This window comes from Alosa sapidissima, chromosome 3, assembly GCF_018492685.1.
Source record: "Alosa sapidissima isolate fAloSap1 chromosome 3, fAloSap1.pri, whole genome shotgun sequence".
Lineage (NCBI taxonomy): Eukaryota > Metazoa > Chordata > Actinopteri > Clupeiformes > Clupeidae > Alosa > Alosa sapidissima.
The window spans coordinates 32524750-32549884 of record NC_055959.1 but is presented as its reverse complement, the minus strand read 5'-3'; the positions used below and the strand labels follow the sequence as shown (position 1 = coordinate 32549884).

The 25135-nt window shown below is 42.2% G+C and overlaps 1 protein-coding gene across 3 annotated transcripts in view; it reads left to right on the top strand.

The window, feature by feature from the left end:
* Positions 1-24864, top strand: part of stxbp4 (syntaxin binding protein 4) — a 56047-nt gene extending 31183 nt beyond the window's left edge. For 2 of the 3 annotated variants that reach the window (XM_042087546.1, XM_042087547.1), the window contains exons 20-22: positions 851-999; positions 21078-21135; positions 24663-24864. In XM_042087546.1, coding sequence (XP_041943480.1) covers positions 851-999; positions 21078-21135; positions 24663-24795 — 340 coding nt within the window. In that variant the 3' untranslated portion in view covers positions 24796-24864. The remainder of the gene's footprint in view (positions 1-850; positions 1000-21077; positions 21136-24662) is intronic. The other variant, XM_042087548.1, reaches the window with a different exon arrangement.
* Positions 24865-25135: the final 271 nt, after the last annotated feature.

Sequence of the window (25135 nt, the reverse complement as noted above, 5' to 3'; positions counted from 1 at the left end):
GTGTGTGTGTGTGTGTGTGTGTGTGTGTGTGTGTGTGTGTGTCATTATTTTGGTGACCCTCGTCCTGTGGAGCCCAAACTGTGTCAGTTGTATAACGGCGGCCCCCCACGTGTATCAGGGCAGGGGGAAACAGAAGCATGTGAAATCCTGCTGGGTTCTGAGAGCATGCATACGTCAGCGTGTGTGTGGGCTAGTGTTACATGCACTCCTGTCCATGATGTTGCTGTTGATGATTTTGGGTCAGCAGAGCGTTGGTGTTCCACTTTTGGACTTACTGCTTCAGTGACCGGCATGTTCATCCCACTCCTGTGGGTCACCTGAAATAAGGGCATTCTGTGTGTGTGTGTGTGTGTGTCTGTGTGTGTGTGTTCATGTGTGTGTGTGTGTGCGCACTCGGTGGGATGGCGGGCGGGCGGACCAAACACATGACATATGCTTAGCTTTATCTCTCAGGTCACTAGTATTCACTTATTCTTAAAAAAATACTAAACATACTAAATTTAGTATCAATATACTCACGGTAATTCTTTACATTTTTTTGACTTTCAAGAAGGGTATTTTTCATTTTTATTTTACATTTTACAGTGTTTCAAGAGGTATAACTCCACATATTGACAAATTGAACATGCCAGTAAATTATTTCGCCCAGGAAGTCTAAGGACTTCTTCTAATTCTCATCCACCCAAGTTTTTCATTCGTGATGAAGTGAGATCAGTGCTGGTCTGTAGTAGCCAGTTGTAGCTTTAGTCCGTTTTCGTTGTGTCTCTCTCAGCTGGCCTGGTCTATGGAGCGAAGTCTTCTATGTCCTCTATGTGGCTTCAGTCCGTTTTTCTCTCGTCTCTCTCTGCAGTCCAGGGGGTGAGGGTTCCAAACTGGGTTCCGCGTCTCCGATTGTCGGCGGCGCCCGCAGCGGGAAGAAGTCGATGTGGACGGCCGCCATGCTCGCCACTGAGGCTCGCGAGGTCACGCGCTCTGTAAAGGCCATTCTGGAGGCGGACTGTAAGTGACGCTCACTGCATGCGTACCCCCATCTCCGCCCACCCCCCCACACACACACACACACACACACACACACACCTCACCTCCACCTCACCTCCACCTCACCTGAGCATGCAGACGAGCAGAGCTGCAGTCGCAGCCCTTCCTGTGTCTCTGAACTCTCTGTCAATGTATTTTGTCCTTGTGATATCAGTGATATCCTCAGTTTTGTCCTCAGTGATATCTTCCAGGGGGTGCGTTTCCAAAAAAAACATAGTTGTGCTAACTAGGTTAGCAACTTTGTTGGTTGCAATGCAATTTCCCATTGTCGACCAACTAAGTCGCTAGCAGGTTAGCAGCTATGGTTTTGGGAAAACACACCCTAGAGCGGTAAAACATGACACAATAATGGACTCTGCAGTGAGTACAGATAACCCAGCCCATCATGTTTTGTAAGGACCTGCATGGTCTTTGTTTAAGCAGACAGCGCACAGGCTCTGAGTTAAATGGAGTACACAAACACACACAGACACAGTTACACACACACTGTTACCCACACACCTACGTCACACTGACATGCCACTCTGACAGAACTAGGTCTCTGTGGGCTCCTCAGGAAATTGTAGATAAGCAGTTGTGTAGAGGGGACCAAGCCACATTGCCACTGTGAGATTTCTTTGCAATAACTATCATTGTAGTGTGTGTGCACATATGAGCATAGCATATGTCAGGTATTGGCAGATATGTCATGGTCATCTGTGAAGAATGATCAATCAGTCATGTCACATAGTGTCAAACAGTCATGTCACATAATGTCATGGGAATTGTTGGGAATATAGTTCACTCTACACTGCTCTATGACTGTGCGATATAATGTCATTGAAACGTCTGAGGATTCATAAGCATGCATGTTTATAAAAAAAAAATCTGAGTTTATCATTTTTTTTTTTCTGAGTAGCCTACTACTCATTCAGCAGCATCCACTAATATAGCAAATATGTGGTTGGCATTACAAGCTTCCCAAATATCGCAGTTGCACCACATCCCTAAGTGTCAGATAGAGCCTCATGGTGTGTGATGTGTCCGTTATCGTAGGCAGTCCATTTGCTGTGTACACATACTGCAAGGTCACCTCAACCTGTCGCTCCAGTGCCGATGTTAAGGCAGTCTACAGCTTCTTGGTCATAAGTGTCTCAGAAGGCTTCCTATCAGATTGAATAAAGATTTTCACATTCCGATTGCTGTCTCAACCATCGTCACTACCACCATCAACAACATAATAATGAATGTCATCTTCATCATCACGTCTGTCATCGCCCTCACCATCATCATCGGCACTGTCACGCTAAGCATCTTTAGGAGGAGATGCAAGCGTCCACATGCACTGCGGTCATTGAGGCTGGTTGTGTAAGGCGCTGGATATAGGTCAGCGCTTTCACAGGTGTCTCTCTCTCTGAGTGTCACGCTCTCTTTCAACCTGAGCCTTTTGGGGGTTACAGACGATGCTGCGGTTGCTTGGATACAAGGAGCCTAGAGTCTTTGTAGAGGGACTCCAAAAGCACTTTGTGTACAGTATGTCACCTGTGAGAATCTGATACACACAGAGACACACACACACACACGCACATGGACACACACACACACACAAACACACAGAGCATTGTGCAACGCACACATATACAGTACACCCACAAGGTCAACACTCACATACAAGCACATGTTCAAACACTAACACACATATACACATACAAACACACTCACATAGCACATGCACACACTACACACACACACACATATGCACATACAAACACTCACACACACACACACACACACACACACACACGCACACACACACACACAAACACACTCACATACATGCACACACTACACACACACACACACAAACACATACAGGTCTCCAGACTCCATTCAGTTGTGTAGCGTGTGAGGAAGAGTAGGAATCTGGGTCCATATGTGGTGTCACCATGCTTTTGCATATTACCATGTTATCAGGCGCGACCCATTTCAGCAGCCGCAGTCGCCCACTGTATTAGCAAGTCCCAAGTGAAATCACTTTAAAGCTCTCATCTGATACACTTATCAAGATCACCACTCCCTCCCCCCATTCACACACCCCCCCACACATACACACACAAACCTAGCACCCCCAGCCTCAGAGTTCTTTCTGTCTCCACTCAAAGCATACAGTATGTGATTATACAGTACTCTCCAGTAACAGTCAGCTGTTTGTTAATGACCATTATCACCTGAAGAGAAGAAATACTCTTTTCTTATTGGCTGGTGGGGTGGCTATTAATTCTGAATAATGGGACACCTATGAAGTAGATCTGGTAAAAAGAAAAATCACGTTCCATAGCAATGCTTATGAATGGTAACTATAACAACCATAGTAGCCTGGAAGCATGCTTTGCAACAATGGAATCAACTGTAAACAAGAAAGTTGTACAAACTGAACAAGTCGGCTTCTTTTTAAACAGAACCACTTGTTTCCTTTGCGAGCTATTAAAGCATGACTATTGCCTATACACGAATCCGACGAAACTACCGGAAGTACGCGGGCGCCATTACTGAGCTGTTGCTGGGTAGCGTTGCGCCAGTGACTCCTATTGGATTGGTTGCCTCCACTGGGATAACAGCCCGCGATTTACTACTGTCTCACTACTTCTTTTATAATGTCGAGTGGGAAAACATGTTCCGTTTTCAATTGTTCCAATAGCAGCAATAAAATTACCAGTTGGAAGAAAAAACAATGTGATATACACAAAATACCCCGGGTCGACTGCCCCTGCTTGACTTGACTGCCCCCATTTATTTATTGTTGCCAAATGGACAAATATTTTTATAGTTTCCTCGATAGCTAGCCTAGCTAGCATAGTTATTGCTAACGTTAGCTAGCTATAGTAGTTAAGTAGATATAATATCAACCTAGTCCCAATTATGTCTTTATTTCCCCATTCTCTACTCTAAGCTATTTTCATAAATAATCTGTAAGATCGCTTGTACAGTACCTTCATCTGTGACTGGAGGCCACTGTCTAACATCATCAACCCAACAAGCCATACTGCCTGGCTGTAGCTGTCATTGAGGGTGCGTTATCACGGAGGTTTGTTTACATACCAGTAACAGCTCAGTAATGGCGTCGCCACAAGATGGCAGCCTACACAGAACGCTCGTAGGATTCGTGTATAGTGACAACCAGGTGATAAGCGGGATAACAGCCTTCGAGGTATCCTGTTATACGGAATTAATGGACTCCAGGGTGTCCGCGGGGTTGTAAAAGGCATTAAAAGGTAGTAAATGAAATTAGCCAAATTTAAGGCCATTTAAAAGTTTTAAAAAGTAATAAACGTCATCTGATGAGGTATTACATTTTTTCGAACCACTAACTATGAGGTTTTCTATTTGTGTTCAGTGCAGGCCTATCTCCTAAAATTTGTGTGAATTTATTTATATTATATTACTTATATGTGCGAGTAGGACCTGAGCGATATGTCAGTGTGCGTTCGCGGTAAAAACTTTTAGCGCCCCTCAAACTGGATATAGGCTACGGCTGACTTGCTGCCAAACTTGTTGCCAAAAGTTTATTACTATTGACGAAGTCATGGGAAAATGTAATTTTTTGGACATTTGGTTAGAGTACTCGAGATTCAAAGACTGGCTTAGGCTAGTTGGCAATAGCCAAGAGGCTTATTGCCACGTCTGTAAATAGACAATAAATGTCTACAGTATACTAGCCAGCAAACAAGAATGTGCGGAGGTGGAAGAGTCGACTGCCTGGCTCAGTGGCTCATCGGCCACGTAGGGCTACTGTCTCTCCACATAAATATGCGTCATTGAAGCTATCAGCATGTCTACGCTACCAGCTGTCATTGTCATCCAAAAATGGAATAATTTGCACCATCGCGTTTTCAATGACATAGGCTGTAAGAGCAGCAGACATAGCCTAAACTAGTGGGGGGTGTTTCGCTTCGTTCAGACACAGCACATTTACATAATGTCCGGAGAAAATACTAGGGGGGGAGTAGTAGAACAACCGGCTAAATTCGGACTTCCATATGACCGGTTATGTCGTTCAGATATACGGCCCCACCGTTTAACATCGACAGAACCTCCGGTCTTACACGTATGTCTGAAAGCGCTTTCCGATGTTAAACGGTGGGGCCGTATATCTGTTGGAACGCACCTCAAGGCAAGAATCGAGTAGTACTGCAGAGCGTAGGTGGTGTGTGTGTGTGTGTGTTTGTGTGACTGAGAACCACAGGACACACTGAATCTAAACGAAACTAATCACTAATCTGAATTTGAGCTCTAGACCAACAGATGCTGCTCTCCTGAGGAACTTGCACTCATCAAGTGCTGAAGACATACAAATGGCCACTGGTCACTTCTCTATAGTGAAAATGCTTCTATAAAGAGCTCCATTTTAAAAAGAGGTGTCCTAGAATGTTTTGTACCAACCAACACAGTAGAGAAGGAGGGAGGTAGAGGAGGAAAGAAAGGGAAGTGCATCATTATATAAGTTCATTCTAAAATGTATTTAGGGTTAAGGCTAGCGTCATTGTAAGCAGTGTGTAAAGATTTGTACTTACGCAAGGATGGACTGTATAATAATGTGGGTCTGGAGGTTTTGTCTCTAATGACTAGATATATCTGTAGAATAATGTCTGAAGGCTTGGTCTGTAATGAATAGATATATGTGTTTGTAAAGCCTGTGCTGTACCATGTCATCTGCTTTGTTAGCTGCAGCACCTGACCTTGAACTCCAGCAGAAAGGTCGCTTGCCTTTGAAATGGGCACTGTATGTAATGGGCAGTGTTGTAGTACTCGAGTCCGAGACTCAAACTCGAGTCCGAGTCATTAGCTAAATTTAGAGACTCGTGACTTGACTTGGACTTGAGCACTGAATGACTCGAACTTGGACTCGGACTCGTGCATTCGCACTCGCGATGACTCGTCGAGGACTTGACTTTTTTTTGTAATATATCATAAGGCTATAATTGTAGTATGCCATTAGGCTATAATTTGCTATATGATTTTAATATCTAAATTATTCGTAATACTAATTTTAGTTCAAGGGAATGTTAGGCTACTGCTTCGTGTTGTACATCGCAAGTCACATCATGTTCACATGCAAAGCAAACTAACGTTAACTTTAACACCAAAATGCCTGGAGATATGGCCGCCGCTATTTCAATGAAGTAGGCAATTGCCAGGCAATATTAGTTCTCATACATGACATAACATTACCTAAGATTACACTCAGCCTAGGCTAAACAACACACACTGCTGCTGGATAGCTGATCATCGTGACTTGGTGAACAGTGTTTTCCCTGACTGACGCGAGAAGTGAGGTTCCATTCATTCATTTTCATTCGGGGTGTGCCCTGCCGTGCTTCTGTCTGTTAATTTGCAGCAGGCTATTATCGGATTAAACTAAAAGTTTTCCCGATCAAGATATAGCATACTTCTTAATTTTGGTGTCATAAAATATAGAAGCATAACATTAAATTGCCTAGTAGAGTGTCCATATAGTGTCAATGTAGGCCTACGTGTCTGCGCAAGTGAAACTGACAAACTGAACCTCTCGTGGGTAGGCCAGAAACAACTATATTTAAAACCACGAATGAACTGGATTACTGTTACTGTTAAAACGAGCGATTTGATAGCCTAATCCACTGCACGAAAAAAAGGAAATAACAACGTGTTCTATTTCTTCTCGAGGTGAAAATCGTAGCAAATAGTAGCCTATGTCGATGGCAGCTTAAAAAAATTTCACTCATCTCGCTGAAATGAACGTAGAATGTGGCCTGTTGCGAAAAGAAATTAATTAGGCAGATGATCTACATCTCCGTTAACCGAAAGCTAGTTTTCATCTCTATTGTTGACGTGAAATATGTCTCCATAGTGTCAGTGAAGTGATAACATAATTATGCAGTTGCCGGTAGCCTCACGTCACAGGAGTCAGAAAGAAGCAACCAAGACGGGCCCTGCTCTGTTTCTGTCCCTCCCAAACTACGCTAAATTTGTGTAGGCTATTTAACAGCCAGAATTTTTAAAAAAAAATGCCCGGGGAGGCCCTTTTATGATCCACACCATAGACATAATATACATAGACGCCGCATCGACCGCTACTCCTTACTAGCGCTGACGAGATTTGGAGCCGCCATCTTGGACCGGTCATCCACTCCACTCAGTGTAATCTGTTTGGCCGGTGAGATGAGCTGTCAGCACACTTAATTAATCATATCTCACTGAATACCGAACAGATTCTCACGCGTTTTTTTTTGCTGCAAAGGTCATACATGTAGCTATGATACAGGACACATGATTTAGCGTATTTTAATATTCATAGTGGGTTTAACAGTAATAGAATATTCTGATATATGATATAAAGTGACCTGACGTCCGATATCAAAACTGGGAACATAATCCATGTTTGACAGCATAGACAAAACTAGTTTGATACAAGTTTAATGAGTTAAATATAGTTCACAGTTGACAGAAAAGTTCCATCAACAGCATTATTCACAGTCCACAGAAAGGTTCCATAAACATTTAAGTGAGATCAGTGCCATTCAGACATCTGAGGGGTATTCCAAGTAGGCCTATGTGGTTTAGTGTCAAACTTGGGTAAATTGACTCAGAATAAGTTGTAAACCTCCCAGTAGAAAAGCTGTATGATACAGGAAACATGGTTGTGTATATTTTAATATTCATAGTGGGCTTAACAGTAATAGAATATTCTGATATATGATATATTATAAAGTGATGACATCCAATATAAAAACTGGGAACATAACTAATCCACGTTTGACAGCATAGACAAAAACTGGTTTGATACAAGTTTTAATGAGTTCAATTTACAGAAAAAAATCCATTAACATTTTCAGTTCAGTGCCATCAAAAATAAAGTGATGAACAGACATTGGTGTGGCATAAAGGAAATGGAGTAACTGGGTTCAAAATCAACAGCATTTGTTAGACAAGTTCCATAAATATTGTAAAGTGCAAGTTTGTAGGTTTGTTTCTGATCCTTAAAAAACAGACATTGGTTTGGCATAGTAAGTGTAACAGTTCATCAATTCAAGACAAAAAGGTGACTTGTCACTTGAACAGTGTCAATGGGTTCATCAACAGCATCTGTTATTTACAGTTCACAGAAAGGTTCCAGCCCCAATGAAGAGATTAAATAAAAAGGAATTAAGAAACATTTTAGAAACTGCTAAGATCAACCCGTTCATTGCAATCAGTAAAGAATCAGGGAGTGTCTTCACAGGCTCAGTGAGACAGAGTTACCGTCATGCAGTTGGTTCTATGATTTCGACAACTGGTACATGTCATTTTGTATGTTCCCACCTTGCTAAAATTGCTTGGGTACACTTTGGCTGAGAACAAAAGTGCTTCAGACAGCAGGTGGGCAAATAAGATGGCATAGTAAACTGGGTACTCCATAAAAGAGGACTGAGTCAACCAGACGATGGGAAAATGGGACACAGAGTGGCGAATGCAGGTGATGAAGGTGGAGCTCATAAATCAAACATTCAGTCACAGTGTAGCAGATGCCCTGCAGTACTGCAATGAAGAGCTGCACCTTCCTCAGTTCCAGGGGTGTGAGGAGACCGTTCAGTTCATTCACAGTCTTCTTGAACAAGGCAGTTGTTCTGGAGAGATACAAAATAATAAATAAATGAATGAAAAGGAATTTGAGAGGCATCTTATTCTTGTCAGGGTAAATGACATGTGAATAATACAGTGTTGGGCAAGCTACTTCGAAATTTTAGTGAGCTAAACTATCAGTTACTCTGCCATGAATAAAACACTACACAAAACTACCACCCAGTCAAATGTATTAGTAGCCTAACACAAACACAGCAGTAGGCTAGTTCACTACATAGGAAGCTACTTTAAATTGTGCTAATTTCACATGACAAGAAAAGTGTAGCTTATCTGGCTAAGCTACTTGATAAATAAAGAAGTTGAGCTATTGAAAAGTTACTTTATTCAGGAAATAGTGAGGCTACCACCAACACACTTATGCTACAAGTAGCAGCTAGCGATTGCCCAATAGGCTAGTCTGTGCCACTTGTGTAAAATTCGCCGGCCAAATCTAGTATGATTTATTTCTACAATAGCCTTCTTGTGTCAGTTGTAATCTAAGTCAGTGTTATGGAATATGACTTATCAAGTCTCAGTTCATAGCCGGGTGAACACTGAGTAAACATAGCCTAGCTAGATGGCTACGATTTTCATACAGTAATATCAAAGATTGCTCCTTCTCAGCTCTCTGGTAATATTCTATTCACAAAATACAACCAATAGTACGGTTATGTTAAATCTTACTTGTGAAAAGTAAATCCCCCGAGTATGGTCCGCCGATTTGAGAAGGAACATGCTGCACAGTGCTGTCATCTTGTGTCTTCTGCTGCAACGCAACGAGGAGTATGACCGGTCCAAGATGGCGGCCACATTTCTTGTTTCCAGCAGCCAATGCGGCGTCTATGTATATTATGTCTATGATCCACACTACCTCTTACAAAATAGGCCTACTCCAACGTCCATCTAGCTCTTGTGAAGTATGAACTTCTACAACACTGCCTATACAATTGTCAGCAGTCAGTAACAGCATAATGTGACTTAATGGCCTGTGTGATTGGGATGTGGATTGCTCATTTATTATGAGTAGGCCTATGGTATGGCTATGGTATGGTATTCTCTCCGATATAATAAATACAACACATTGGGTTTGGCAAGAAATTTGGCAATACTACTTTCACACAAGTGATGGCACCCCTGCTTGGAGACAGAAGATTGTCTGTTTTGCTTTTAAGGATTTCATCTGCAATGGAAAAAAATGGAACGACATAGGCTATGCTTACTTTAGTGCTGGACTTGGACTTGACTTGATCAATAGGGACTCGACTCGGACTCGACGTGGATCAATAGTGACTCGACTCGGATGAGTAGTGGACTCGACTCGGACTTGAACACTGGGGACTCGAACCTGGACTCGGACTCGAGGCATAGTGATTTGACTACAACACTGGTAATGGGCATGTTGGACAAACAGAGTGAAACCACTTGTTTGATTAAAAGTATGAAATGAGATTTTGTCGTTACTCAGTCCTTGGAAAAAGAGACGTTTTTTAAACAGTTGCCATGAGAGAAATGAAGGGTGGCGAGGCGGCGATATGAGGGAGGCGTAAAAGTGGAGGGGTGATTCAGACGTTAAAGCAGGGTCTATATTTATGCCGCTTTAGACAGTGTTGCTGTGGCGACAGTGTAAGCTTCTGCAGCACTGGTTGGAATCGCCAAGTGAGTGCAGAGGCATGGCGTATTGCTGAATGATGCCATGGCCGTCACGAATGAATTTGCAAGGCCCTGCATAGACATGAGGGACAGATGAAAAAAAAAAAATAGAACATCATGGAAAAGTTAATTTTCCCCTATAAATTATTTCAAAGTGAAACTTTTTTATATTCTAGATTCAGTACACATCAAATAAAATATTTCCTGGCTTTTTTGTTTTAATTTTGATTACGGCTCACAGCTTATGGAAATAAAATAAAATTGAGATGCATCTGTGAGCTATATAGCTGTAGACCTTTTGGACTAACCCTTCAGGGGCGTAGTATAAAATTGTTGGTGCTATACATAAGCTGTCTCTATTTTTTTGGGGGATAAATAATTGAGACATCATCTGTACAGATGAATCTGCACCATGAACAAATACTAGCAAATTCTTCTGTCATTTATCTTCGTTGCTGTGGTCATTTATGATCTGATCAGCAACATAACCAGACAAACCACAAGCCCTTGATGCGAGCACCTCCAAAATACCAACAAATTCTTCAGTCAATCCTCCTTTTTGTTCTGGCCATTTATGATCCAATCAGCAACTTAACCAAATAAAACGCAAGTCCTTGATATGAGCACCCACAAATAGCAAGAAATACCAACAAATACCAAGATATGTTCGATACCAACTACCAACCAATATCACAAATTCTTCAGTCAGCCCTCATTGTTGCTGTGACCATTTATGATCCGATCAGCAACATATCCAATTAAACACGCAAGACTTTTTTGTAATTATTCCATATTTTGTGTAGTCAGTCTATATCAGAACACCTGACATACAATCTAAATAGTCCACAAGAAACCTCAAAGTGTTACCTTTCATTTGAGACCAGGATTATACTTCTACACAAAGGGGTTCATGTGCAGTAAGCATTTGATTGTCAGTATGCATTTTGGATAACAAAAATTCCTATGGGGAGTATCCATAGGCATTTTACAAAACGCATGGGCATACCTTGGCAAATAATAGTCTAAAGCACTCATATTTTCATTCTATATTGATCAACTTTTGCACACAGCTTCACAAGACCTGGTGCTAGGGCTCAGTTGTGTTTCTAAGGGATATCAAGTGACCTAGAGGGCTGAAATGTGGTCAGTTCAGAGATGCTTGTAATCCAGCAGAAAGAAAAAACTATATTCTAGCCTCTGTAGCTCTTTGTCAGTACATCACACAGTTATCTTGACTGCTTCCTACGAAAACTACAGGTTCTCAGCTTTCTATAGAGGTCCAGCACTTGATGGTTGACCCCAAAAGAGGTGGGAACAATGCCCTTGTAAATAGGCACAGTGCAATTTCAGGCAAAAACTTGAAATTTTTACTGAGAACTATGTAGTTAATAATATAATCAATCTTGCCGTTATTAAAAAGATGTGAATGTAGTTTAATTTGGCGTTAGTCTAACTTAAAACTATATTTGATACAAGGTACAACATCAAAAACTGGTCAATCTGGATCAAAATTGACATAAACACAAACACACAAAAAACACTACCTAGCTCAAGTTGCTGCAGCCATCAGCCAGGGATGGGCAGTATTTCTGATACATCTAAAATAAGTATTTAAAATACAAAAAATACAATATTTTGTAATTTGCATTTTATTTTGTTGAAGAAAATAGCTTCACAAATAGCTTTGTAGCAACTTCATAGGTGTGTATTTTTGTAGTTTAAAAATACTGCCAAATATCTTTGGTAAAACCAATAGCCTACTTTTGGTGATGTGATGACATCATACAAGTGCAAAACAATGAATGTAGTAGCCTCTGGCGCTGACTTAGTCATTTGCCCAGACTTGCTGTGATCATAATATTGAGAATTCAGGAAAATGATCCAGTGCAAGATGAGTAACTTGCAAAACTTTTTCCCCAAAGTCAAGAGGAAGAAGCGCTGACTCAGGCAGAAGAATGCACTCCTTGTAGTTGGGAGCGAGGGAGAGGACAGGAAAGGAGAAGAAGTGAGGAAAGGAAGTATGTATGCTGAGTCAGAAAGAGGGATGTGCTGTTCTCAGTGGGGAGAGAGAGAGGGGAGAGAGAGAGAGCAGAGGGGAGAGAGATAGAGGAGAGGGGGGAGAGAGAGAGGGATGAGGTGTTCTCAGTGGGGAGAGAGAGAGGGAGAGATGAGAGGGGAGAGAGAGAGAGCAGAGGGGAGAGAGATAGAGGAGAGGGGAGAGAGAGAGAGGGATGAGGTGTTCCCAGTGGGGAGAGAGAGAGAGGAGAGGGGAGAGAGGAAGAGGAGAGGGGAGAGAGAGAGGGATGAGATGTTCACAGTGGGGATGGAAATAGAGAGGAAGAGGAGAGGGGAGAGAGGGATGAGCTGTTCACAGTGGGGACGGAAAGAGAGAGAGGAGAGGAGAATGTTTGGGAAACGTGTGGGGCAGACAATGATGCATGTGACAGCCGCAATGCCACCACTCACGTTTTGGCTGAATGGTCTCCATGGAGACGGTGGTGCTGGCGTCTGCTCGGCACATGGATTTCCGGAGGCTTCCATTCCAAGTGGGTGAAGCGTGCATGGGCCCGCATGTGACTGCAAACACGACAGCCATGTGAGCACCAGCTTCCCAGTCACTCACACACACACACACACACATACACTCACACACACACACATACACACACACACACAAATGGCACAGCACAGCAAAGCCCAGCTCAGCACATGCATACAAACGCCATACACACTTGGATGCATGTGTGTACACACACACACACACACGCACACGCACACACACACGCACACGCACACGCACACACTCATGCGACTGATGAAGTATATTTCTTCACTTCCTTTTCCGTGTACACTTACAGAGTCCCAGAACAGTTCAGCACAGAACAGAAAGCAGTGAAACAGCAACTCGGTAAATTAATGGATTTAAACATTTCTATAATGAGCTGGCTGAATGCTGTCCAACTATCATGAGGACATTTTATTTCTTTAAAAAAAAAGTTGCATCTAATGACCAGAGGCGGACAGAGTACACAGCTTCATTATTTGAGTAAAAGTACAGATACCCTTTGCTAAATTTTACTCAAGTACAAGTAAAAGTACTGAAGTACTTGTTTGCATTACTACTGCCACAGTGCTTACATTTATGTACAGAAACGTCCTACATGGAGTTATGAAAAAAGTTAATGTTAATACCTTGGAGAATGTAAAATGAATTGGAAGTAATTTTCATCTTTTTACCATGTTGCCAGGGTTGGGCAGTATTTCTAATACATGTATTTAAAATACGTATTTCAAATACAAAATACTATTTTGTAATTGAAACACTTGAAGCGAAAACTATCATTAACTTGTTCAGAAAATTGAAATAGTCTGGCGAGGTGGGGCCACAGGTTGGCACATTCCCGGGATGGACCTGCAGGGATGGATTACTGCACAGGCTTACTGGCCCAGGGGCCCAAGGGGTCTTTGCATTGAATCATTGCCTCAATATCAACAAATCAGTATGTAGGCTATGAATATGATTGAATTTAGTATTGGCCAGAGGTGGAAAAAGTACGAAAATATTGTACTCAAGTAAAAGTACCAATACCTTGATGAAATATTACTCAAGTACAAGTTAAAATACCGATCTGAAAATGTACTCAAGTAAAAGAGTAAAAGGTAGTTCATTTAAAATGTACTTTAAGTAAAAGTTACTTAGTTACTTTTTTTGGGGGGGGGGGGGGGGGGTTACCAGAACAACCAGTTTTACCAAAGACTTTCTAATGAGCAGATACAGCACTCAAATAATCCTCCATAGTAATGCATGGGGTTAGTTTGTAACGCCAATATGGCAGTTGTCTACACATCATATGTCTACACATATCACAACCCTTAACCCTTCTGCGGCAAAACGTCGACATGTGAATACATTGAGCCAATCATGTGGTGTGTTGTAAAATACATTGAGCCAATCATGTGGTGTGCTGTGAAGACATCGTGCCAATCATCTGTTGTGATCTCGCTGCTGGAGCAAGATTGGTGTCGTGAAGCCTTACGCACACGCATTTCTGCTGAAATAGATGCACGATAAGTGCCCAAAAAGTGTTGCAATATGGCCGCCGAGTGGAGATACTTGCCTGAAAAGGACGTTGAGAAATGGAGATCTATGTGAAAAATCACCGGAGTTCTCCTTTAAGTTTGAGCAGTAGTTGATTTTCAAAGTTAGTTGCACTCATCCTTGGGTCGCTTTGCAGTGAACAGTAATCCAGCACAACTGAAAAGCCCCTCACAGGCAGCTGAGGCAGGCAGGCCAATATTGAGTTGCAGAGAGTTTGTTTTATATTTGGAAACGAGCAGAAGGTTCAGCAGATTAAAGGGCATCGTACTGGGGGGGAAAGTGGGAAGTATAGGGCCCCAATGGAGGAGGGTCCGTGAAAAGTGGAATACAGGGGGCACAACATTTTCACCAGGCATTAGTAATAACTCAGGTAATCCACACATAAAAAATCCAAACAACTCCATAAGTAGAGTCATGTAATGAAGTGGAATAACACAGGGGAAAAGTATAGAACACGCTAAGAAAAAGCACTAAGGCAAGGAAAGGGAAGGAACGAGCTGGGATCTGTATAGAGAGTAGTTATCCTTTCTATCTGCGCAAATTAATATAAGCTTGGTTAGTAGCCTACATATTGATGGGCTATAAAAAGGTTTTTCATTACCAAGGTGTCACATAGTGTTAATTTTGTCACCTATTTTTAATTTAGTCTTCGTCTTAGTCTTGTGACGAAATGTCCTTTTTAGTCTTTGTCATATTTAGTCATTCAAATATCATTTTTGTTAGTCAAGTTTTAGTCGACTAAAACTCTCATCATTTTAGTCTAGTTTTAGTCAAAAGAAAACTAAAGGTATCTTAGTGTTAGTCAGTTTTAGTCAACACATTTTAGTCTTTTTTTTTATAACAAATTATTTCTGATTACCATTTGAGTCAAATAGTGTGTCACACATCTCAATTTTCCAACAATATTGTGTGTCCACAGGGCTACTCGTCTGTTATAATTACTCATTCTGATTTTTTGTCAGTCAGTATGTTTACATGCACAGGTAAGTCGAGCTACAGTAGCTCGGCTGGGATTTGACCATAGACAGTAAAAGATTTGACTGGACCACTGTCATATTCGTAGACCAGTGTTTCTCAAAGTGTGGTCCGGGAATCACTGGTGGTCCGCAAGCTATCCCAAGTGGTCCGCGAGCAGACGTGGTAAAATATATATATGAGTTGTTTGCAATATTGAACCAACTTGTATGTAAAAACAGTTCTGCAACACTGTCTATGTAAGATATGCCAGTTTAAATCATACAGTATGAATCCACACAATAAGCAAAGTGCAAAGACAATAAGCAAGGTGGTTCAGTGAGTAGGCCTATAGTGTAGACTAATTATAGGCTACTGTTGAAGTAGGTCTAATCTTTTTTATTTTTTTGCTAGTGTCACACAAGAAACATCTCATGATGGATAAAAGCAAAAAGCTCTCCCAAGACCTTTGCAACCTTATTGTTGCAAAACATAAGTGGTCCTGAAACTGAAAAAGTTCCAAGAAAACCAAGTCAGGTTACTAAAAACAAAGGCCAAAACAGGAAAAAGAGAGACATCAAAACGAGGGGAAACAACTGCTAATAAACTTCTTTCCAAAGAAAGGTGAGCACAAACGTCAAAACACGAAATCCCATGGTGTTTGCTTAAATATATCCGCAATCATTAGTGCTAAAACGAACTGAGACAACCGATTGGAATAGCGGAAAATACACTTTCATAGGTTAGGCTAATCTGATGCATTTCGTGATCCAGTCTCCATCACTTTCAGAAAGACTGCATGGCGCCAGTTTAATTCATGTGCTGTTGTAGGCTACATGCTGATCATTATCACTAGGCTAGTGGTTTAGGGCGCGATTTTTTTCTCTCCCTTTCCGTTTTCGTTAGTCTTAACTTTTTTTTTTACTCAAGTAACGGATGGGATTTTTGATGTAGTGAAGTACAATACTTCACTCAAAATGTAATCAAGTAAAATTTAAAATACAGATTTTATAAACTACTTAAAAAATACAAAATACACAGAAAAACTACTCAATACAGTAACGTGAGTAAATGTATTTCGTTACTTTCCACCTCTGGTATTGGCCATCCCCAAAATGCACCAGAATACAGGAAATCACATCAAACAAATTAAAAGATTTCTGGGGGAGGACCCCCAAACCCCACCTCCCACATATACCACAATAAATGGGGGGCCCTTAATACATCTGGGCCCAGGGGCCCGAACGTTCATAATCCGCCCATGTGGACCTGCTGCGTCTTCAATGTTGCACTTCCAGTCCAGTTTGTTGGCAAGGTGCAGACACTCAGGTACCTGTAGTTTTCTACTACCTCCGCCTTTCCGTTATGATAGAAAAAGCGTTAGTCTTGGCCTTCACATCTCAGGAGGGATGTTAAACTTCATTAAAGGGTGTAAGTCTAACCAAAAAAAAAAAGGCACACTGGTTTTTATATTTAAAAAGCCTTTAATTTAAGTAGGCTTACGCGTTGCGACAAAATGCCTTCATCAGAGCATACAGGTTACATGTTCACAGGTACTATTTAAGTAAGGGATAACGGCCACCGAGGTGTCCTGTTATACAGAATTAATGGACGAGGGCGAGGGGCAAAGAACTCCCCCACAGCCAATATGGAACGGTGTCCTGTTATTCAGAATTAATAGCCACCCCACCATCCAATCAGAAAAGAGTATTTCTTCTCTCCAGGTGATAACCAAAAATAGGCAGCATCAATCGGAAACACTCAGGTGCAGGTGTATTAACTCCGCCCTGAAATCAGGTTAGTCTTGGCCCTCCTAAAGTCCACTACAATCCTCTGTGTCTTGGCCACAAGAGCAAGTGGTTGTTTCCACACCACAAAGCTGTGCACCAGTAGGTCTCCTCTTCACCCTTGAAGGAATACGCAAACCTTTTGGGAAATGAGCTTATTCGCGGCCCACTCCAGAGTTAGATTAAGGAATACATGCCTATCTCTTCTCTGTGTGGTGTGGTCTTTTAACAGAGCCCTCAACTGCAAAGTGACTGTCTCAGTGTGACATGTGAGTGTTTGTGTAGCTTACGGTCTGTCTGCTTCTGACCACACGTAAAGATGTAGACCAGCATTGGACTGGAGTTTTTAATCAATTGAAAGAAGAGAAAAGTCATGATGACATACAGTAAGACTACAGGGAATTTTAGTCTCACAGCAGCAAAAAAGTAATTGCTCTAGACGACAAGTGATATTCTATTTCTTAGGATCAGTGCAAGGCCTAGGAAATAGAATCCCTGTGAGATATGTTACATACACAGGCTTACCGAAAACAAATAAACTCATTATTTGAGAAAGTCTGAATCAAATATGAGTCACATTTAGTGAAACACGTAAGAGCCTAATGGATCATATTTCCTCTGATTCCCCTGACTGAAAACCTTGGCAATGTCCGGCTCTGTGTTTGAGCGTTCAGCTGACGTCACACACCATGTGAGTGAGTGTGTGTGTGTGACTGAGACCTCTCTTCCTCACAAGCAGATGTCATCTTAAATGTCAGCGTAGCTTTCATTGGTCTTCACAAGCTCCCAGTAAATCATTAAATGCAGTTAAAGCCTAATTGAATCAATGTGAATGCTGGGAGTCAACTGAGGTGGACAGTCAGTACCCTCCCTAGGGCCCCCTGGGCCTTCCTTATTTACTTGATTATTTACCCTCTCAGTGTAAATGTGTGTGTGTGTGTGTGTGTGTGTGTGTGTGTTTATCTTCCCCTTTCTGTCCCCCACTGTGCCCCTCTTTCCCCTAACAGTACCTCCTTCCCTGTGTTCTGACACCCCAGTGCTTCTTTCCACTTCCCTTACCCCTGTCAGTTTTACCCCCTCGCTGCTCACTGAGCACCTCTCCTGATCTATTTGCCCCTGTTATTCAGGACAGGCCATGGGGTTGGGGTACCTCGCCTGATCTATTTGCCCCTGTTGTTCAGGACAGGCCATGGGGTTGGGGTACCTCGCCTGATCTATTTGCCCCTGTTGTTCAGGACAGGCCATGGGGTTGGGGTACCTCGCCTGATCTATTTGCCCCTCTTATTCAGGACAGGCCATGGGGGTCTCTGAGCAGCTTCTCTGTGTGGCTGTAGGCCAGTGGGAGACGTAACTGAGCTGTGAGGCAGCTGGAGTGGGATTGGAGATCTGAGCTGTGGAGCTGTAGGCCGATGGGAATATGGGAATATGAGGAGTGATCTGCAATGGGAATATAGCCTAGCCACGCCCACCGAGATCTCCTCTCAGGGTGATACCAGTCCGGAACACCTTGATTCTCTAACGTTTTCATCACACCACAAAAGATGGGCCAATCAGCAACCAGAGGGGATGACACTCAGGGGTGTAGTGGTAAAATAAGAGCTGGTTAAACTATCAATTCTTTGTTCTCGGTAAGGTGGACTGCACCATGCGGTAGTGTTTTTTTAAAAAAAAAAGGCATTTAGAACATGTTTGATGAAGGTGGAGGTTATTGTCCAATGTTTATAACAATACTAGTGGTATCAAATGGTTCCTAGAGTGTTGATGAGTGTACATATTGTGAAGGTGCAATACAGTGTGATTTTTGAATGTTAAAAGATGTAATTGGTGAATAAACTCTTTTGAGAGGTGAATAAACTTTAATAAAAGGTGGATAAACTCTATTTCTAAAATTTCAGAGGTGGATAAACTGTGTTTACTTACGTTTAGCCTCCACTACGTCCCTGATGACACTATAGTTTGGAAATCGAAAGTGGCTGTGGTAAACGGTACTAGCAAACATCTACAGTAGCAAACATCAACAATTGCAGTCAGAAGAAGATGTAAATGTATGTACAGCAAAGGTAGGCCTACATATAATTTGGAAAAAGAGCCTGATACATGAATACATAAGTATAAGTATATATACTCTTTTGATCCCGTGAGGGAAATTTGGTCTCTGCATTTATCCCAATCCGTGAATTAGTGAAACACACTCAGCACACAGTGAACACACAGTGAGGTGAAGCACACACTAATCCCGGCGCAGTGAGCTGCCTGCAACAACAGCGGCGCTCGGGGAGCAGTGAGGTGCCTTGCTCAAGGGCACTTCAGCCGCTTCCTACTGGTCGGGGTTCGAACCGGCAACCCTCCGGTTGCAAGTCCGAAGCGCTAACCAGTAGGCCACGGCTGCCCAAATGTAAATAATGGTGTCCTGACGGATTCGGCTGACAGTCGATCCTAGAAAGCCTCTCGTCTGCAGGGAGGTGGGACAGGAAGAGGAAGCTGGAATGCAGACACTTGACACCCAATGGTGGTCTAAATACTGCAGTGCGTTTTGCGGAACTGACCTATCACAGAGTGGAGTCTTCTCAGTCCACAGCAAATCAGAGTTCAGGAGCAGAAAACAAAATGACCTCAAAGTGTTGCTACCATTGGGTCCCATTAGCGAGAGAGGGAAGATGTTTACCTTGATGCAAGACCCCAATCAATATTCAATCAATGTACAATAACCTAATCTATGATTCAATAATCTACTATCTAGAGCCCAGCCTTTACAGATTACCCGATCAGTATAAGATACAGGTGTCTGGAAAGCACCTATAATTTTTCCTCATGAAGATGAGAGCCATAGGTGTACCAGCCCCAGAGACTACGCCTCGTCTTTATGGTCCAATAAGAGTGGTGTGTGAGGGACAGACAGGGCAGAGATATGAAATGCGATCGGCCGCAGGTGACCCTGTTCCGTCAGACGTTAACTGCAGGTGAGCCGTGGACGCGGTGTGCTTCTGTAAGCTCATTGTGGAGTGTATTCCTCTCGGGGAGCGTGGCTTTGTGCCCTCTGACGCCTGAAGGTGAGAAAAGCCATTAGCAGCAGATACAGGCTGCATTGTGAGCGCGCTCAGACGTGTGAAGTGTACAGTGTACAGTGTACAGGAAGACAGGAGGGATAGTGTTCCACAGGGAACACATATACACACACACACAAAGAGAGATACGCAAAGCATCTACTGTATGGGCAGAGTGGTGGGATTGTGTTCTACAGGAAACGCAGATGAACACACACACACACACACACACACACACACATGCAAAGCGCTGTCTACTGTATTAATGGGTTAAACTGGGATCCTGTTCCAGAGGGAACACTGTAACCCCAAGGGCTTGGGCTCAGTTATACACACACACCTTTACTGTAATTCTGCGTGTGCCATTTCAGAGGTTTGTGCAGGTGTGTGTGTGTGTGTTTGACAGAAAGAGAGTCACACATAACTTATAACTCTAACTCTACTGTGCTCCCATGTGTGAGTGCATCTGGGTTTGGGAAAGTGAGTGTAGGTGAATGTGTGTGTGTGTTTGAGAGACAGAGATTTGCAGTAACTTGTACTGTACAGTGAAGTGAGGGCTCTGCTTACACTGATGCTCTTCTCTGGTGGGGTCAGTAGTAGGAAGAGATTTCCCAGCATCTGACAGCAGACACACAGAAAGCCTGGAAGGAGAGGAGATTGGGGATCACCAACAGGAAGTAAAAAAGAGGGTTTAGATCTAGTCATAAAAACATCCCTGCAAGACATTTTGTTTGTGCTGTGTGTGTGTGTATGTGTGTTTCTCTCTCTCTATCTCTGTGTGTGTGTGTGTGTGTGTGTGTGTGTGTGTGTGTGATAGAGAGAGAGAGTAATTGAGTGAGTATGAGTAACTGTGTGTGTGTGTGTCCTGATTGTTGATTCTCTCCCCAGGCTTGCCTAATGGGTGGGAGGAGGCCTATGCAGCAGACGGAGTGAAGTACTACGTCAAGTAAGACAACACACATATGGATTATTGTATGAGAAAGCCCCTCACCTAAGATGGGACGATTCTAGAGAAAACATGTAGGATCTAGGATGAAAACATTAACCCTCTTTCATCAATCAGTTAAATATTGCGTCAGTTGAACATTTCTCATTTCATTTATTTGATTATAGCTGTTGTTTAAAACATTTTAACTTTTTTACACTGAGCTTCTGTCAATTAAATGTTTATTATGTTGATGCACATGTCATCATATCAATAATCAGGCTAGCTACTTCTAACATATAGGCTAAACAGTAGGCCAGGGGTTTCTAACTCAAATGAGCTGGGGGCCACTTCTGCCAATGTCATTTGATTGGAGGGCCACGTCAGTGTTAAAGAATAATACAAAAAAAACTATTATTTTGTATTATGCTATTTCCTAAAATGCAATGTTTTTTTCAAATACTGTATGTTCAAACACAAAACTACAAACAGAAAGTGCAAGTATTTTTATCTATTTTTAGACACCTGTGCTAGCAACCTTAGCTTATAAATAAAATAATGATAAAATAAATATTAATACAAATGATAAAAACAAACAAAAAAGCATAAAAACAGGTCTATGTGTGTGTTTCACACCAAATACAAATATTTTCCTCTCATAACTTTTTCATAACTAGGCGTCAAGTTTAAGAAAGCAACACAATTGGATTTTTATATCAAAATTTCAAAAGGCCATGGCTTGAAAGTGGTCAGAGATAAAGTCCTACTGTAAATGTAAAAATATTTGAGTATAAACAAAAGTTTATGAAGGGGGTACATTTACCCATCTAATTTGCCACTGGATGGCAAGCACCGCAAATTATGCAGCTTTCAGTAAATACTGGATGAACATATTTGAGAAGGTTTACTTTCTTTTTTGTCATATTACCCACATAACAAATTAACAGGAAAACACCTAAGATGTATACCAACAATAGTAAACTATTACTAGCCTAGCATATAACCACAAGGCCTACAATAAAGTATCCTGGTCAAATCAGTTCCTATCGCGGGTGACTTTGTAGTTCTTCAGAGCCCTATTTCTACTAGCCCTGCTGTCTGTACCACGTCCATTACAGACACTATCATCACAGTTACCTGCAACCTCCAAGCTATGTTGGGCAGAGGGTCGAAATAAGCATGATATGCTTAGTGAACACCGTCGTATACACGCAAAGACACACCTCCATTCACAGACGCACCGTGACTATCACTGTCAATAGACGATCGATCATAATCTCCAAAAGGATATTCTCCTTCAGAATCAGAATAGGTGAATAACATAACCTACCTAAGACTTCATCACACGTGAACGTTTTTCAACATTTGGTGTAGGCCTATTTCTGCTTCAATTTGTGCAAAACTATGGCCTGCATCGCTCCTGCATCATTACAAATGCACGTCTTTGTGTTTCTCGCGTGTAATACAAGTATTTCCTGAAAACTTTGTGCAGCGATTTTGGGTTTGAATCAAGCTCTGGATGTCTAGCAAATGGTGGAGGAGAGTACAAATGGGATTTGTCACCGTACTTGGATCTATCGTCTATTTTAATCAGTATCGTTGTTTGTCGCAATTAAAAATACCCTCAAGGGCCGGATTACATTATTATTTTGACATACGTCGTGGGCCGGAATTGGGCTGGACATTTGAAACCCCTGCAGTAGGCCCTGGGCATATTACATAAGTGCATCACAGCGGTTATCACCAAACAGGTTTGTCATAGTTACAGGCTGCTGTGCTGTAAGAGGACTGTCAATCTGACTGACCTCTCGCTGGTTGTTTAGGTTTGTCCTTACGTTTCTCACCTTCAACCCCCCCATAGCCGACCCCATCTGACCCCCGACACCCCTCCGGGGGGCCCAGCCCAGACTTTGGGCCCCACTGTTCTGGAGAAAGTCCGGGGTGGGTGGGGTGGCTGAGAGTGCTCAGGGGGAGTGCAGCTGTCAGTCTTACATAATCCTTATTCTCAGACGTGTTTACAGTGGGGAAGTGGGGCGGATCGGACACTCCCTACACAAAGAGGCCCTGTGCCTAGAGTAGGGCCTCTCACAGGGACCAGACACGCACACACACACACACACACACACACACACACACACATACACACACACACACACACACACACACACACACACACACACATACACACACACATACACACACACACACACACATACACACACACACACACACACACACACACACACACACACACACACACTCACACCGTAACACAAAAACACACACACACACAGACACACACACACACCTTAACACAAACACACACACACACACACACACCTTAACACAAAAATACACACACACACACACACACACACACACACACACATTCATATTCATACATACACTCTCTCAGGGACACGCAGGGGCATGTGCACACATCGGGTTGTTAAGTCCGACGTCACAGGCCCAACAGCTCCTTCCTCCAAAAACATTTACTGGCTCAGCCACAACGTGTAAACCTCATCACCATCACCTCCGTTTTAGTGAGTTTAGAGCTGTGGAATTAGATTATATCACTGATGATCAAGGGTAAAGTCCAGGGCTCTGCGTTAAATAGGATTTTATTAGGTTGAGGCAACCAAGTTAGTAGTAGGATGACAATTTTCTTATCGGCTACTGTAAATAGCGGGAAAAATTGTGTATTTTACTGTCTATGGGAAAAAAACAAGGGACCAGTTAGACTCTGTAAAGAATTCGCCAGGATAGATTAACACACACATACACTTTCATTAACAGACAGACATTAACACAATCTCATATAAATGCACACATACACACAGACAAACATACATGCAGTCTATACTGTACACATGAACAAAAAAAAGCCTATGAAATTCCATGTTACATTTCAACAGTGATATCAGTGAACAGCTTCAATGAAAAAATCATCCAAAAACGTTACCAGCCTACACAGCAAAAAATTATATCTTACCAAGTGTTATAATCTTATATTAAGATAAAACATCTATTCAGTATTGTTTTTAGTATCTTTAGTTAAAGATACTTACTTTGAGTTTTCTTGTAAGCTTCTTTGACTTTTTCTTCTCAAACACCGCGCTCTCCCGATTATTCTCTTGTTTCTTTGTGGGTGCATAATCCAGGGAACTCATAGAAAATAACAAATGGTCGCACTCCAAAAATCTTTTCTTGCTTTTTAATCCATTTAAGCACAGGGGTTAATTGACAAACGTTTCCATCAGGCCGAAACGTTTGTCAATTAACCCCTGTGCTTAAATGGATTAAAAAGCAAGAAAAGATTTTTGGAGTGTGAAGATTATTTGACTTAAAATAAGTCAAAATCTTCTTAGATTAAGATTAAATTTACTGTATCTGCCAAGTAAACATCTTGTAAACATCTCATATGGAATCAGTCTTGGTTTGTTGCTACAGTGAGATAAAAATAATACTTTACTCTGATGTGTATGTGTATGTTTATCCTTGTTTATTTATTTACTGTTTATGTTTATTCTGTGTGTCACTCTCAGTATCCTGACCCAGGCCACATCGTGGTCGCACCCTGCGGCCAGCGCACTGGGACTGTGTGAGCCGGACGAGGCCTCGGCGGCCAGCGCTCATACACACACACTCACACATGCGCACACACACAGCCCTCTTTAACCTGCCTCTTCAGATGTGAGCCGCCAGACCTCAACATACAGTAGCAGCCAGTGGAAAACCAACCCTCAGGTGTGTGTGTGTGTGTGTGTGTGTGTGTGTGTCTCAGTCTGTGTGTGTGTGTGTGTGTATGTGTCTGTGTCTCAGTCTGTGTGTGTGTGTGTGTGTCTGTGTATCAGTCTGTGTGTGTGTATGTGTGTGTATGTGTGTGTGTGTGTGTGTGTGTGTGTGTGTGTGTGTGTATGTCCACGTCTCTTTAATTAAACTCAAATGGATTTCAGGAGGATTTTATGGGTATTAAGATTAATTATCTTCAAATGAATTGGCCTCTCTCTCTTCTCTC